Source organism: Seriola lalandi, unplaced genomic scaffold, assembly GCF_002814215.2.
Source record: "Seriola lalandi dorsalis isolate HSWRI2012SDOR001 ecotype SW California unplaced genomic scaffold, Sedor1 jcf7180002054578, whole genome shotgun sequence".
Lineage (NCBI taxonomy): Eukaryota > Metazoa > Chordata > Actinopteri > Carangiformes > Carangidae > Seriola > Seriola lalandi.
The window spans coordinates 1,186,966-1,201,681 of NW_019525131.1; the positions used below are offsets into that span (position 1 = coordinate 1,186,966).

A 14,716-nucleotide genomic window follows, 5' to 3' on the forward strand; every position below is an offset into this window, starting at 1 on the left:
CCACATTTATTTCCCAGCTCTTTTTATTTCCATCTGTTATATTCAAATGGGTATGGTTATCTCACATATTCAGACCAAAGCAACAGCACCAGAACAGAGGAATTTAAAAGTAGAAAATGCATTTCCTGTGGAAAGTGTGTGTGAATGCTGAGAGCTGAATGAGATTGGTGAAGCAATGCTGAAGTAGCTGAAGCAACAGCTAAAAATTAATAGCAGAACTTGTAAGCTGGAGGTTGAATGGCATAAAATGGTTGAAAGACACCTGAATTGTTCAATTTCATAACAGAATGACCAAAAATGGTCAGAAAATACCTAAAGAAGAAAAGCAAAACTTGTAAGCTCAAATCTGGCAGAGATTTCTGAAGCAATGGTTAAAATGGTTGAAAAAGCAGCTCATATTAACTGAAAGTTAACTCAAAGTACAGTGCTTTGAAAATTTAGATGCCAAAATGGAGGAGCTGAAATCCATTAGCTGCGAAAACTGAGAACTGAAACATGATGTTGAAACAGTTGAAAGCCAAATTACTTCCTGCCAAATGTGGAAATAGAAATAATTAATCTTTTGTATTAGTAACAGAAAGATGAACTGCATCCTAAACAGTAGAAAATTTATTTTAAGATATCAATAAGCTGAACAATCACTTCATAGCTGAAAGTCTTGTAAACAGTTTAAAGTTTGAATGAAATCTGTAGCTGAAAGTATGCTCAAGTGGTTATATTTCAAAGACATTGAAGTTTTGAAGGATTTGAAAATCTTCTCCATTCATTTACATTGTAAAAAAAAAAAGCTTATTTCAAAAATTATGAATAATATCAAAAAGTTGAAGGAAAATTCAATATGTTTGCTGCTGTATTTAGTGTTGTTCTTGTCCAGTCTGAACTGTCATCTCCCTCTATGAGTACTAACTTGTAAACAGCTTTCTGTCTGTGTGTCTGTCTATCTACCTGCCTGTGTGTGTCCGCTCAAATCCATTAACATGGGCGCGGTGATGAAAATCAACATGTTCCGAAGCTGCCATGCATCCAGTGTGCACCGGGTCTAACCCCACAGCATGGCGACAAGTTGCTATTTCTGAACAGAAACCAGTAGACAAGCTGTCCCCTATGTTGAAGACTGGGGTAGGCCTGGCCTGTTTATTTTATTTAGAGGTCTGAAAAATGCAACTATGAGTTTACTTTTTGTTAACTGTTGGCTGTTTTGGATTATTAAATTAGCGGAGAGCAGAGGTTTTCCTTACAGTGCTCTTGGCGCTGGAGGATTCAGTGTGTGTTTTTGTTTTGTTAATCTGTTTATACATTAGAAAGTCTGGCTACTATTTGCTATTTATTTTAAGTTATAAAATATTTTCTGACAGGGGAGATCTTGGCTATTATGCAAGTTCTGCAGATGTTAAAATTGACCCCTTATGAAAAAAAATATTGTTGTATTGGTATTTTTTTTAATTAACTGTTATCTCTCACTATTAGTACTAACTTGTAAACAGCTTTCTGCCTGACTGTGTCTGTGTCTGTGTTTTTAAACATCACAGAGATCAGAGTCTCTTAATGAACTGTTTTGAACACCTGTGTCTGATCAGCTGTCTGTGTCTACAGAGCTGAGTGAGATTTTGGCTCAGCGAGCCTCTCAAACGACTGCTGTTTCTGAAAAAATGGTAACTCTTAACAGACACAGGAACTGACCATGACTGGCACAAGAAAATGTGGAACAAAAATGTGGAAACAGGAGCGAGTTACCAAAAAGGGTCAGTTCTGCTTTTCTTAGGAAATCAGCTCCTGAATTTATATTGCAGTCAATCAGAGAGGTGGAGGGTAATCCCATCACTTTGAGGCTCATGTTCAAATTCTGTAAATGTCTGTGCTGTGAAACAGCACATTTCTGTCTACTACCTAGCACGCAGTGATGTGTTAAGACTGAAATATGTGGCCAGGAGGACGAGTTACACAGAATTTTTTCAGAGGATTTCTATAGCTTCTCCCACTCTAGCTGTGATGTCATCCACTTGAAGTTCAAAGAGGCTGAGACTGTTTTCAAGGATTTGAACAGTGTCTCGATTCATTTGAACGGCAAAAAAATATGATAAAAAGCTTAATATTTAATATACAATTAAGAAAAATAATAGCAGGAATGTCCTGAATGAGCTGAACGTTTTGATACTGGAATGGTTTCTGTAGCACACAAACTGTAGGACTAGTTAAGTTCCAAAAACAGGATGGAAATATTTGAATAACAGTGTGAATACCTCAGCATGTGGGCTAGAAAGTGTCTAACTCAGGTTTTTTCTGCTGACCTCATCCATAGCAGCTCATCACTCAGCTTCTGTCCCAGTGCTCCTGCTGCTTCTCCAAACTGGCAGCGTGTTGACTCAGACCTAATGCAGACAACACACTGACTATAGATATTCTATTATTCTGTCTGTTTATATCATAGAGTGTGAGCTAAATAACAAACACCTCTATATACAAATCAAAACATGATCTCTCATTCACACTGTATTCAGATGTATCATCATTTATTCTATGTAGCTAATACATCAGAAGTCTCACAGAGTTGGCCAGAAGAAAAAAACAATGACAGATACAAACAGTTTGGTCACATTAAGGTGTATCTGCCGGTGTCTCAATGCTGAGGTGAAGGCTTCCGAGCTGGAGGAGGAGGTGGAGCTCGACACTGGAACAGAACAGAGGGAGGAGAGAGAGGCGTTCACTGTCACTGATCAACATCTGCACACAGATGCATTACATCAACGTTCAAGAACTCTGCTGTCACGTACTGGTCTCAGCCGACTGCTGCAGAGGTCTGGAGACTTGTGGCTGCTGCCCCCTGACTCTGATCAGAAACACAGAGACAGAACATTAAGACCTGAACCTGCAGCTCTGACATCCACAGTCTGACTCCACTCACCTGCTGTATTGTCTCTGGGCCCTGTCTCTTATACACATCTGGTGGGGAGGGGCTGGATATACAACAAATACAGAAGCATCAAAACCAGTAAACAATCAGATAAATGGAGAAATAGTGTGTGGCTCCTGAGTCCTAATCACCCAGAGACTGTCTCTTATACACATCTGGTGGGGAGGGGCTGGATATACAACAAATACAGAAGCATCAAAACCAGTAAACAATCAGATAAATGGAGAAATAGTGTGTGGCTCCTGAGTCCTAATCACCCAGAGACTGTCTCTTATACACATCTGGTGGGGAGGGGCTGGATATACAACAAATACAGAAGCATCAAAACCAGTAAACAATCAGATAAATGGAGAAATAGTGTGTGGCTCCTGAGTCCTAATCACCCAGAGAAGTCCAGATTTACAGGAAACCACAGACAGTCATTCCTCACCTCTTCCTCCTGCTTCACCTCCTTCTCGCCTTCATTATGTACAAGCTCCACTACTAACGACGGAAAGACTCCGGTCCGACCGTTCAGCTCTCCCTCCCAGAAGCCGTCGTCCACCTGAACCACAGTCCAGAGGTCAAACAGAGCACGTGCCTCGTGAATCATCTAAACTCACCATCCACTTACTGGCTTTATTCAGAGTAGGGCGTGATACTTTTTATTTGAGTGTTGTAGGCTGCAGTCTAAGCACAGTCTTCTACACCATGGATGGCAAAGTCACAAATAAAGATAAGGCTGTTTGTCGACTTTGTAAAAGGCAGCTGGCTTACTCTACAAAGACAACAAATCTCAATCAAAGGGGGTGGGGTTATACGAATTGCGGGTCATTTAGAATTTTTAAAAAAGTGACAGCTTTCAGCCACATCTCATTGCCTTCAACTAGAGTCGTCTCAGTTGTAATACTGCAGTCGTGATGACAACTTAACAAACTCAATTTGCTGATGAAGGCTGTGTGATGTGGTTGAAAGCTCTATAGAAAATCAAGAATTAACTCTCACACTGACTCACCCTGTACCTGCTCCTGTTTACAGGACAGGTGGGTGTGACAGGTGAGTCTGACAGGTGAGCCTCACTGTTCTGTCATGACTTGGTGTAGAAACACAGACTCTGGCAGATCTAGGCTTTTAATTTGAAATGTACTGCACCTCTCCATATCGATAGCGGATCAGGTGGATCAGCGCCCCCTCCTGGAAGGACAGCTCCTCTGCACTCTGGGCCTGGTAGGAGTACAGAGCTCTGGCCAAACCTGAAACAGATCACAGCTGTATCATATGACCATCGAATAACACTACATCATCACGCGTGTGCATGTTGAAGGTGTGAGGATCAAACAGTGCAGATATAAATGTGATTGGACTGGATGTCTCAGCAGTGTGTTTTAGTAAATTTTCACTAAAATATACCATGCATTATAAATATACTGAACATTAAACTTGCATAATCCAATGGAATAGATATACTTACAACTGAGGTTAGATTTGTAAGCGAACCAGCTTTACTGAAGTAAGATTGTTACAGAATGGAACCTGGAGGGAATAAAGTTAAGAAAAAAAATGTTCTAAAGGCCCTGGGAGCAATTGTGTTGGAGTAGCAGCCGTAGCGAGGCCCAGATTGAGGATAGACGAGGGCCTTAGGTTTAGGGTGGTGGAGGGGCTCTTGGATGCCTGGTCATACTACATGCCTTGGCACAGGAGTCTTAGATAGGGTAGAAGAGAGGCTTCTGGACACGTGGTCCTACTACGCTACCCTGGCAGGTCAGGTTTGGGGATTTCCACACAGGGCTGGAGATCATTGCTCCCAAGGCGGTGATAGGTTCACTTTAAAAAGTGATAGTTCTTTCTTAGGCGGAGAACCCACCTAAGAAAGAACTATACATGATTGTGCACAGGCTTTCTGTCTTCAGTTCGGATCCGGATCTGATCTCGCTTTTATTCTTGTGAAAGAATTCATTCTATTGCATCGGACTCTGATCATCTCCAGTGCCTTCTTTTTTTAATCTTTTTTGACTCCAGTAAAAGTGCAGTATTGTAGAAAGTTAAGTGTTGGTGAAGACGTCTAGACTTAGTCTCTGGCCCGGACCTGGACCTTTTTTTCTCCAACAAGTGGATATCTTTAAATGGGACAATCAGCGTGGAAAGACCTGGATCAGTTAGGTGAACTCTTTATTCTGAATGATAAATTTTTGAGTATGTTGCTATAAGTTAGCGGGTCCCTGTATAACCAGAGTGACACAGCTCTGTGTCTGTATTCTCTGCAGAAATTCAAACATGTTCCTGGTAGTTGTCCCTGGTCACCAGTCCTGTTTGTGATTCATGCATTTCATGGACAGGATTTCAAGGTGGGGGAAGGAGTGCGTCTGGTTTGGGGATCTCAGAATTCCATTCCAGTGAGTGTGAAGTGGTTGGGATGAGGGTCAGAACCTCTAAGTCTGAGGCCATGGTCCTCTGCCAGGAAAGGGTGGATCGCTCTCTTCAGGTAGGGATGGAGTTTCTGCCCCAAGTGATGGAGTTAAGTATCTCTGGGTCTTGTTCACAGTGAGGGTAAGATGGAGAGGGAGATGACAGGTGGATCTGTGTGGTGTCAGCAGTAAAGCAAATGTTGTACGGGACCATTGTGGTGAGAGGAGCTGTGCCAGAAGGCAAAGCTCTCCATTTACCAGTCAGTCTACATCCCAACACTCACCTGTGGTCATGAGATCTGGGTAGTGACCAAAAGAATGAGGTTCCAGGTGGCTAGAATGGGTTTCCTCTGCAGGGTGGCTGGACTCACCCTTAGAGATAGGGTGAGGAGGTCGGAGCAGAGCCACTGCTCCTTCATGTCGAAAGAAGAAGAGGTGGTTCTTAGGGGTCTTGCTTTGGATGTCTTCCAGGCACATCCAACTAGGTAAACCCAGAACACACTGCAGAGATTATGTACAGTATCTCATCTGAGCTGGGAACACCTCAGAATCCTCCAGGAGGAGGTGGAACACATTACTGGGTAGAGGGACATCTGGAATACCCTGTTTAACCTGCTGCCATGATGACATGAGCCCGGATCAGCAGCAGAAAATGGATGATAAAAAAATATGTTTTTTTTGACAGTTTATTATTTACAGTGTTATATTCCTGCTGCTCAGAGTAAATTGTTAAGTAAAAGAACCTACATCAGAAACACAGTGTTCCTGTGCTCTCTCACTGCGATGTGATGTTAAGGTGTGTCTTCAGCAGCTACAGGTAGATTTACTATCTCCCTAAACAGAAAGACTTTCTGTTAAAGTAAGATTGTAGATGAAGTTCATCATTTTTTATTGTTCGTTCCTTCATCTCTGATGACAGTGATGATGACGATGGAGCTGTGTTTTAGGAGGGAACCTGCAGCTGATTTTATTTGTCGACTTTGGGACAGAGAAAAAAGTTCTGTGCTAAAAATGTTTTGTTGGAAGAACACACACACACACACACACACACACACACACACACACACACACACACACACACACACAGCTGACCTCTGCTCCCTGCCCTCGCTTTGTTCCCAGAAGATGAGGTGGAGCTGAGGGAGCTGTCCAGCTGGGCACCGCCCTCTGCTGGTAGACACTGGAACTGCACAAAATGCTCAGGAACATAGCCCATCCGTCCACAGGAGTTACACACCTACACAGGGACTGAGACACAGGTGAGACACTGGATAACACACATACACATCATGATCAACCAGCAGCAGAGCAGCTGATACCTTCACCCAGTCCTCCATGTCTCCATCTTCAATCACCTGAAGCTCTTCCCCTTCCATGATTGACAGCTCATCTGATTGGTTGGCCTGAAGGAAATAAGATGCTTTTGTCATGTTTATGAATTCTTCACTGAAAGTAGTCGATACAGTCTGCTCACTGCTTCTGTTAAATATATTCACTTGTTCACTGTGACACTGGATGTGACTTCATGTGACTAAACAGATTGAAACTTCAGATCAGACTTAGACAGACTGCTGAAGGTCGTGCTCACCCTCACACTCAGGTTTAGCTAACAACAGACAGTCTTTTTCATGTTCTCCAGATAATATATATTTAAACAGATCAGATTGTGGAGAAAACTAAAGGCAGATCTTCACCTTATTCCTCCTGGTTGATATTGTCGTGTGACTGAGGGTGTCATGATCTGTGTCTGGTTGTGTTTCGTTTTCTGTCTTGTGTCTATGTTGTCTCATCACTTCCTGTTTTATTTTGACATTTGACTCTCCTTTCGTTTCAGGTAACTTGCCCTTCCTCCTGGTGCCTCCCGTTGGTCTGATTGTCTTCCCCGCCCTGATTGTTTCCACCTGTTCCCCATTACCTTGTGTATATCTGTCTGCGTTTCCCTTTGTTCTGTGCCAGTTCGTCTTGTTCTGTAGCCGTGAACCTCCCGGCCCCACGCTCCATGTCATTGTTAACTCAGGTCTTGTTCCTTGTTGCTTTGTTTAGTTTTTTCCTCATAAGAGTGATTTTTGGTTTTCTGGCATTTGCCATTTTTTCCTCTCAGAGTGATTTTCTTTTTGTCTCTAGTTTGTTACTTTGATACTTTGTGCTTAGTCACGTTATTGTTTGTTACTTTGTTGTTTCCTCATAAGAGTGATTTTCTTTTGGACTTTGTTAATAAATATCATTTTGTTGAACTTTTTTGAGTCCTGTCCAAGTTCGAGTCTGACAGAGGGCTTCACAACATTTCCTGGGCTACAGTGGAACAGTCTAAATAATCTCCTCTCTAACCACTTCTTGAGCTCAAGATGTGAAGGAGAATTCATAAGGACTTAGGAAAATAATCTGACTGCACTTTCACAGGGATTTTTTTAAAACTAACTTTATTTATTAAATTAAAATAATAATTAAATAAAAATAAGAAACTGAGCAAGAAATCAGAATAAATTATATTTAGACATAAGTTTATAGTTTCCTGTCATAGGTGCTTTTGACATTTCAATAAAGAGAATATTAATATTTAGGTCTTTACACAATGGGAGGAGATTTAGTGAAACAACATTTATGTTTAGGCAATAATATGTTGTTATGAAGATGATACTGTTAACTAGAAATTCAGTCTGCTTGTTCTTCATTCAGTGAGATTTGGGCTTCAGTCAATCAGACAAGGAGTTCCATCAGTTCTGGATCGTGTCACAAACAACTACTTTGTATCTGCATTTATGTGGGTTTGCTATGGTTAAACTACAATGGTGCTTGGCTTCATATGTTGCTGCAGCAAGGAATTGTGGGATTGGATTTCTCCTTTCCTTTCGTAAAGGAAGCTGCAGTGTTTTCTATGCTAAAGGTGTCACGAGTTTGAGGTAAGTAGGGGTAAGTGGTGGACCCAAATGCAGAGGAGGAACCAGTGTCAAGGAATTTATTAACAAAAAAAAAAAATCTATACATGGGACGATGCCACTGACGAAACAAACAACAAATCTCATCACCAACAATGAAACCACAAGGAAAAGACAGAGCAAGGGCTTTTTAAAGGAACAGAACTGATTACTATGGAGAACAGGTGGGACACATCAGGGATGATTAACCAAAGGAAGCAAAACGAAGAACTCAGACACTGGGGCGACATGACTATCAAAATAAAACAGGAAGTGCATGGGGAAACAGAGCACAAGACAGGGAAGACTAAACTAGACACCAGAAACACCCAAACCAGAAACACTCAAAACCAAGAACAGAAACCCAAAACCCAGAAAACCAAAAACCAAGATAGTCCAAAAAACAAAACCCTGGAGCCTCCAGGCTGAGACCATGACAAAAGGAGATAAGATAGGAAGCACTGAAGCTCCTTTCCTTATCATTTAGAGAAGTGAATCAGCTCTTTTCATGGCTTTTCACTCAGTTGGAACCTTTCTCAGAAAAAAAGACATTTCCACTGGATCCCTGGTCTGTGAGTTCATTTTACTTCCTGTTTCTTTACCACAGTGAAGAGAGGAGTCAAGCTACCATGTTGATATATGTGATAAATATGTGGCTTGGTATATTTTCAAGAAAAATGGAGGAAGAAGAGGTACAGAAATGTATCTGGGCTGTAATGAGCTTATTGTTGTGGACATTTGAACCCTAGAGAAGAAACAGGATCTGGAGATAGACATTTAACATGACAAATATCCCCAGAGGAAGAGGAAGAGGAGGCAAAGATACTGTGTGAGGTGAAACATGATGAAACACATTGATACCATTCAGGATGTGTCCACACTGATATGCTTTCATTTTAAAACTTAGATAATCTTCCTCTAGGCTATCACACCTGAAAATACATTTCGCATGACCATTCACATACATGAGCATGTGCGAGCTGGTGTAAATGGGAAGAAGACTGTCCACTCTGCAGTTAGTTAGTTAAAGTAAATCCTCTGAACTAGGAGCAGCAAAGACAGTTGTAAGATTAAAATAGAGAATGTAATGGAACAACAGCTGCAAGACAGCAAGGTCATTAACACTGTAGTATTCACCACTGGCAGTCGAGGCTGATGAGGGCAAATTAGAGACTGTGGGGAGTCTACGTAATCATTTCGAAAGGTCATATTTTCTGTCCGTTCAGGCTACAACACAACCCCAGAGTTTTCAAAATGAAACAGGCCCAGCTTTTTCTGAAAGTCTCTGTTTTAGAGGCTGAAAACTCCAGATAGTGTGGACGACCGGAGTAAACATAGCAGAAAAGATGAGTTTTAAAACTAAAACCTCAGTGTGGATGGAGACTCAATCATTATGACAGTAACCATGTTTCTGTGTATCACAATGATCAAACAGGAGCTGATCACAGCTGATTCAGCTGCTGTTAATGGAGACAATATTTTATCTGTTATTTAATTATTAATTTTCTTATATGTTTGTTTGTTTATGTTGCTTTTAAAATCCAATTTATTGTATCTCATTGTAAGCTTTCTTGGTTGACTTTTTCTTTTTAGCTCATCAGTCTGATTTGACCTGTATGAAAACAAATAAACACGTAATGTACAAATAAAATTTGATTGAATTTGAACAGATATAAACTAAAACTAGAATTACTTCCTCACATGTGAATTAGTGACTTATGGCCAGAAAATGTGTTTTGTGTGGTCAATGACCTTTGACCACTAAAATGTAAAAACTTCACCCTTGAGTCCAAATGCATGTTTGTCCCGAATTCGAAGAAAATCCCTCAAGATGTTCCTGAGATATCACGGCCACAAGAATGAGACAGATGTGCAGATGTGTCTGGCCCATGCTGTTGTTTCATTTTTTCTGTCATCATGTTGGTCTGTTGGTGTTAACATGTTTCCATCAGAAATATTCTAGATTTCCTCCATTTTCACACTGAGCTGATAAAATGTAGCAGAAGGAAAAAAACTCCACTTTGAGATCCGAGGATGAGGATCTGGATTCAAACACACTAGTAGGAAGTTCACAGAGAACCAGGAGCTCAGTGTAGCTGAGGATGTTACTGAGCCACATTACTGTGGACAGGATAAAAATCACTCAGCAGTGCAGGTCATGTTAAAATCAGCCCCCCACCCCCTACAGACAGAAGTCCAGTGTGAGGTTTGCTGTAGCACACAGTAATCATGTGTGTGAGTGGATATCTGAGTGGTCAGTACCTGGTAGCTGTAGATGACTCTGCAGGCTGCAGGAAAGACACACACTTCTGAGGCTGACACCGGATCTGTGATTTCTCTGTTCTCATCATCATAGTCCTCAAAGTCAGTCAACTCAAACTCCTCCTCCTGAAGACACACAACAAACACAATCAACACAAACACTAAAAACACAGGACACACAATTAACACAATAAACCCAACAGAAGAAACACAATCAACATAAACACAAGACACACAACACAAACAATAAAATGTGTGTGTGTGTGTGTGTGTGTGTGTGTGTGTGTGTGTGTGTGTGTGTGTGTGTGTGTGTGTGTGTCTGTCAACGTACTGAGAAGTCCTCAGTAGACCTCCTCTGCTCACTGAGCCGCCGCTCTCTCTCCAGCTCCTCCTCTGCCTGGCTCATGGCGTCATGAAGCCACAGTTCAGTTCCTGTGACTCTGACTGAGAGCAGAGCCAGACGAGCCTCAGCCTTCACCCTGCTGAGCTGAGGTAGGACACAACAACACACTGAGACACACACAGCAGCTGGCTTCTGTTCCACACTTTGATATTAGCAGTCAACAGTGTGTGGATTCTTCATTCTCCATTTTGTTTCTGAATGTATTTATCAGTGATATCCTGCCCTCTGTTTGAGTTTTTATTTAGTTTCTGTGTAACATCCTCATGTGTAAAACTTGCACTGTGCGCATATCACAGGACACTCCAGTGTTGTTGTAGTCAAGTCCTGCAAGACTTCAGACAAGGTGTTTAGAGAGACCCATTATGGCTAAATAAAGTCCAGCAGTTTCAAGTAATGCCAGTGTTGCTCTCCTTCCTGCATAAGTAAGCCTGAGAGCAAACATAACATGGTGTCAGAGTAAAGGTTCATTACCCACTGACCGAGAGATGGAGATGTATGGCGTACCAGCACCCAGGATGGACTGGGATTCACAGAACAAGCCACCACGCTTCACGAAAAGCGCGAAGAAAAGTGTTGTTATCAACTTTTGTGGAAAGGGGAGGAAGGGCGAGATGTGTACAAGATCTAGACACTCACAGAAGATGGAGCTAAGAAGCTACAGACATACTGTGATATAAGTACACACAATACCTGATGCCCAAATCCAACCCGATGCTAGATATCGTTTCCCCAAGAAAATGCAAGGGAGCAGTGAGACATTTGAGCACTTTGTAACAAAGCTAAAGCTGCTACTAAAGACTGTGGATACCCAAACAGTGACAAAATGGTCAGAGACTGCATTGTGGAGATTGGGGCATCACAACAGAAAAGTAGTTTTAAAGTAGACACTGGTGCAATGGTAAATACCCTTCCAGAAAACATATTCAACAAATGTTCCAAAACACCACCTTAAAGCCACCTATATATAAGCTCACCACTTATGGAGGAGTGTGTTTTACAAAGTTTTACAATGTTGATGCCAAAGCTAAGGAAAAACAAGAAATCAGTCAAGTGCCACATGTGGTCAGACAAAGCACATCTTCACCCCCGGAACAAAGGAAACAGCACTAAAGGCTGCCCGACAGACTCCCAACTCCCAGCATGCTCCATGTTTCACATCTGAATTGAATTCTGGGGAGTCCCAAACTCACACTCCTCATTGGCAGAGATGCAGTGAATCCTGACGACACGGCCGTCATCTTTCAGATCACATCCGCCGTCTTGTCAACCCCCCCCCCCACACACACACACACACACACACACACACACCACCTGCATGTGTTTATCGTATTGCTGTGTTTTCTGTATGATTACTGTGAAAATTAAATAAACATTGTTATAGTTTAAAGAGAAGTCATTTAGTCATTATTGTGCATGTTTATTGTGACCTGTGGCTGATTGAGAGAGTCAGAGCTCGAACTTTACCTTGTTAAGTCACTTGTAGTCGTTGACCCCAGGAGTTAAGGTACTTTAAGTTAACTACTTAGGTTGTGAGACTGCAACCTGGTTTGGTTATCGTCCCGGTCTCCAGGTAATGCCCGGTATTATTAATTAATATCAATAATTTTAATAATAATAATTAATAATTTCTTATTAAATAATTTCTTATATTTAGACATGATAATAAATCATATTCAATAACCAAATACGTACCAGATCAAACAACAGGAAGTCAAATGACCACGAGATATACAAGGAAGTCAACTTCAAAATAAAACAGGAAATTAAAGAAATGTCCAAACATGACTGGTTTGTATGTCTGAGAGTTCACAGCTGTACTACTAATACTGTATTCATCATCTCACTAGAAGGAGGGAAATATTAATCATCAAGGTGAGGAAACATTGAAGTTACACAACCTGATGTCAACTCAGCAGAGGATTATAAAAAATCAAGGTGGGAGATTTAAACTTTGCTATATTCTTACTGCTGTCACTGATGTTTCCTTTGTCTCAAGTATTAGCCTCTCTCTCACTGATCAATAGAGAATCTATATCTATACAAGTACATTCAGTGTTTAGATATTTTGCCTCTCTCTATTAGAATGCCTACTGTATCCATATGAACATGTCATTTATAGCGGTGCTGCTTACACCTTGATGGAGTTCTTTGATAAACAGTAACAAAAACAATTTTAGAGACCGAGCTTTGTTCTTAAAGAGGGTCAACAAAATACTTGGATTTAATCCCCCTGCTGCCTCTTCATCCTCTCTGTCTCTGCTTCATCTGCTGCTCTGATATTAAATCATTTATTTTACTTATACATAATGTTTTATGTGACAAAATGTTAATTATGTTTAAGAAATGATACAAATTCAAGTGATATATGAATACTGTTTAATATTTACTCCTTTCAGTTCATTAATAATCGGAAACTCAGATTTGAAATCTGAGGTCTTAAGTTTTGAAATTTTACAATTTTTCTCAGTTCAGCTCACAGGTGATTTTATAGTTTTGCTTTTTGGAGATACAGAGATCAGCCTCATATATCATCCTATACAGAGTCATTCCTGTACAAATCCTGTTTAAATCATTGTCTTACAGTAATCAGTTGTCCCCTTACATGAAACACAATGAAGAAGAATTTAAACTGTTGTCTCCTGCAGCCTCTCAGCTCAGACTCTTCTCACTTACTGTACGAGGTTTGTGGAGACACCTTGTAATGACCATTCTCCCCACACAAGTTCACTCACTGCCAAAATGTTAAACTGGAGGACAGTGGCGGCTGGCCAATAGGGGGCGCTAGGGCGCCGCCCTCCCTGATGGAAAGTGATTTTCAAATGTTTTTATTTATTTTTATTTTTTCCAAAATAATCGTTTAAAATAAATGATTACTGCTTATTTTACAAATAAATGTGTTTTGAATTATAAAGAACGAGCCATATATATAATATAAACCACGGGGTAATTTGTGTCCACGGTCATTTCCCCTCTCTCCTGGGGCGCTAGAAAAGTTGCCCCAGCACTGCAGCAGCTCAGCCAATGGTAGACTGTTGCTGAGACAAAAAAACACATAGCAACGGGTAATTTAGCCAATTAGCATCATCAAATTTGGCGCTGAAAATATCGCCCCAAGCCTATAAGTATCCTAGCAACCAGAAACAAGTGTGGGAAATCGAGATGGCGTCGTCAAGTAGACAAGAACAAGAACACGCAGGGCTTCAGCTACCCGTAAATTCTGTAAAATCGCTCTTCGAAAGGAAAACTTTAAGGGAAAAACTTTGTGTTAAAGAACTTGGACCTGAGAAGCCCGGTCTGAATTTAACACAGCAGACACAGGAGAAAGGTAAAACTGACCAGAGGAGCTTCTCTCTGAACTGGTATGACAGGAAGGCTTGGCTAACTGGATGTAGTTTTGCAAATGCAGTATTCTGCTTCCCATGTTTACTTTTTAAAATGCCGGGGGCAGATATTACATGGACTGTAACAGGAGTCAGAGACCTAAAACATTTATCAGCGGATTAAAAAACATGAATGCTCGAAGGTGCACATGAACAACGCCGTCAAGCTAGCCGTGCTAGGCAGGACTAGCATAGCTGCGCAGCTGGATGAAGGACACAGGATTGCGGTCAGAAAACACAATGAAGAGCTGGATCGAGGATCATTGAGTGTGTGAAATTCTGTGGAGCTTTTGAGTTGGCATTGCGAGGCCACGATGAGACAGCATCGTCCGACAACCCCGGCATTTTTCGGGGATTAGTCGACCTTGTGGCCTCGCTGGAAGGTGTATTAGAGGAGCACCTGAAGACCGCCACTGTGTTTAAAGGCACCTCAAAGACAGTTCAAAACCAACTTTTGGACT

General features: G+C 41.2%; 1 protein-coding gene across 1 annotated transcript in view; it reads right to left on the bottom strand.

Annotated features, from left to right (window-relative positions):
* Positions 1 to 2,497: 2,497 nt before the first annotated feature.
* LOC111663601 (F-BAR and double SH3 domains protein 1-like) overlaps positions 2,498 to 14,716 on the bottom strand; it is a 49,637-nt gene continuing 37,418 nt past the window's right edge. Inside the window, exons 13-22 of the mRNA XM_087177037.1 lie at positions 10,804 to 10,959; positions 10,473 to 10,598; positions 6,615 to 6,698; positions 6,388 to 6,532; positions 4,043 to 4,143; positions 3,295 to 3,455; positions 3,043 to 3,080; positions 2,903 to 2,923; positions 2,772 to 2,827; positions 2,498 to 2,668 (exon numbers count right to left, since the gene is read on the bottom strand). Coding sequence (XP_087033163.1) covers positions 2,618 to 2,668; positions 2,772 to 2,827; positions 2,903 to 2,923; positions 3,043 to 3,080; positions 3,295 to 3,455; positions 4,043 to 4,143; positions 6,388 to 6,532; positions 6,615 to 6,698; positions 10,473 to 10,598; positions 10,804 to 10,959 — 939 coding nt within the window. The 3' untranslated portion in view covers positions 2,498 to 2,617. The remainder of the gene's footprint in view (positions 2,669 to 2,771; positions 2,828 to 2,902; positions 2,924 to 3,042; positions 3,081 to 3,294; positions 3,456 to 4,042; positions 4,144 to 6,387; positions 6,533 to 6,614; positions 6,699 to 10,472; positions 10,599 to 10,803; positions 10,960 to 14,716) is intronic.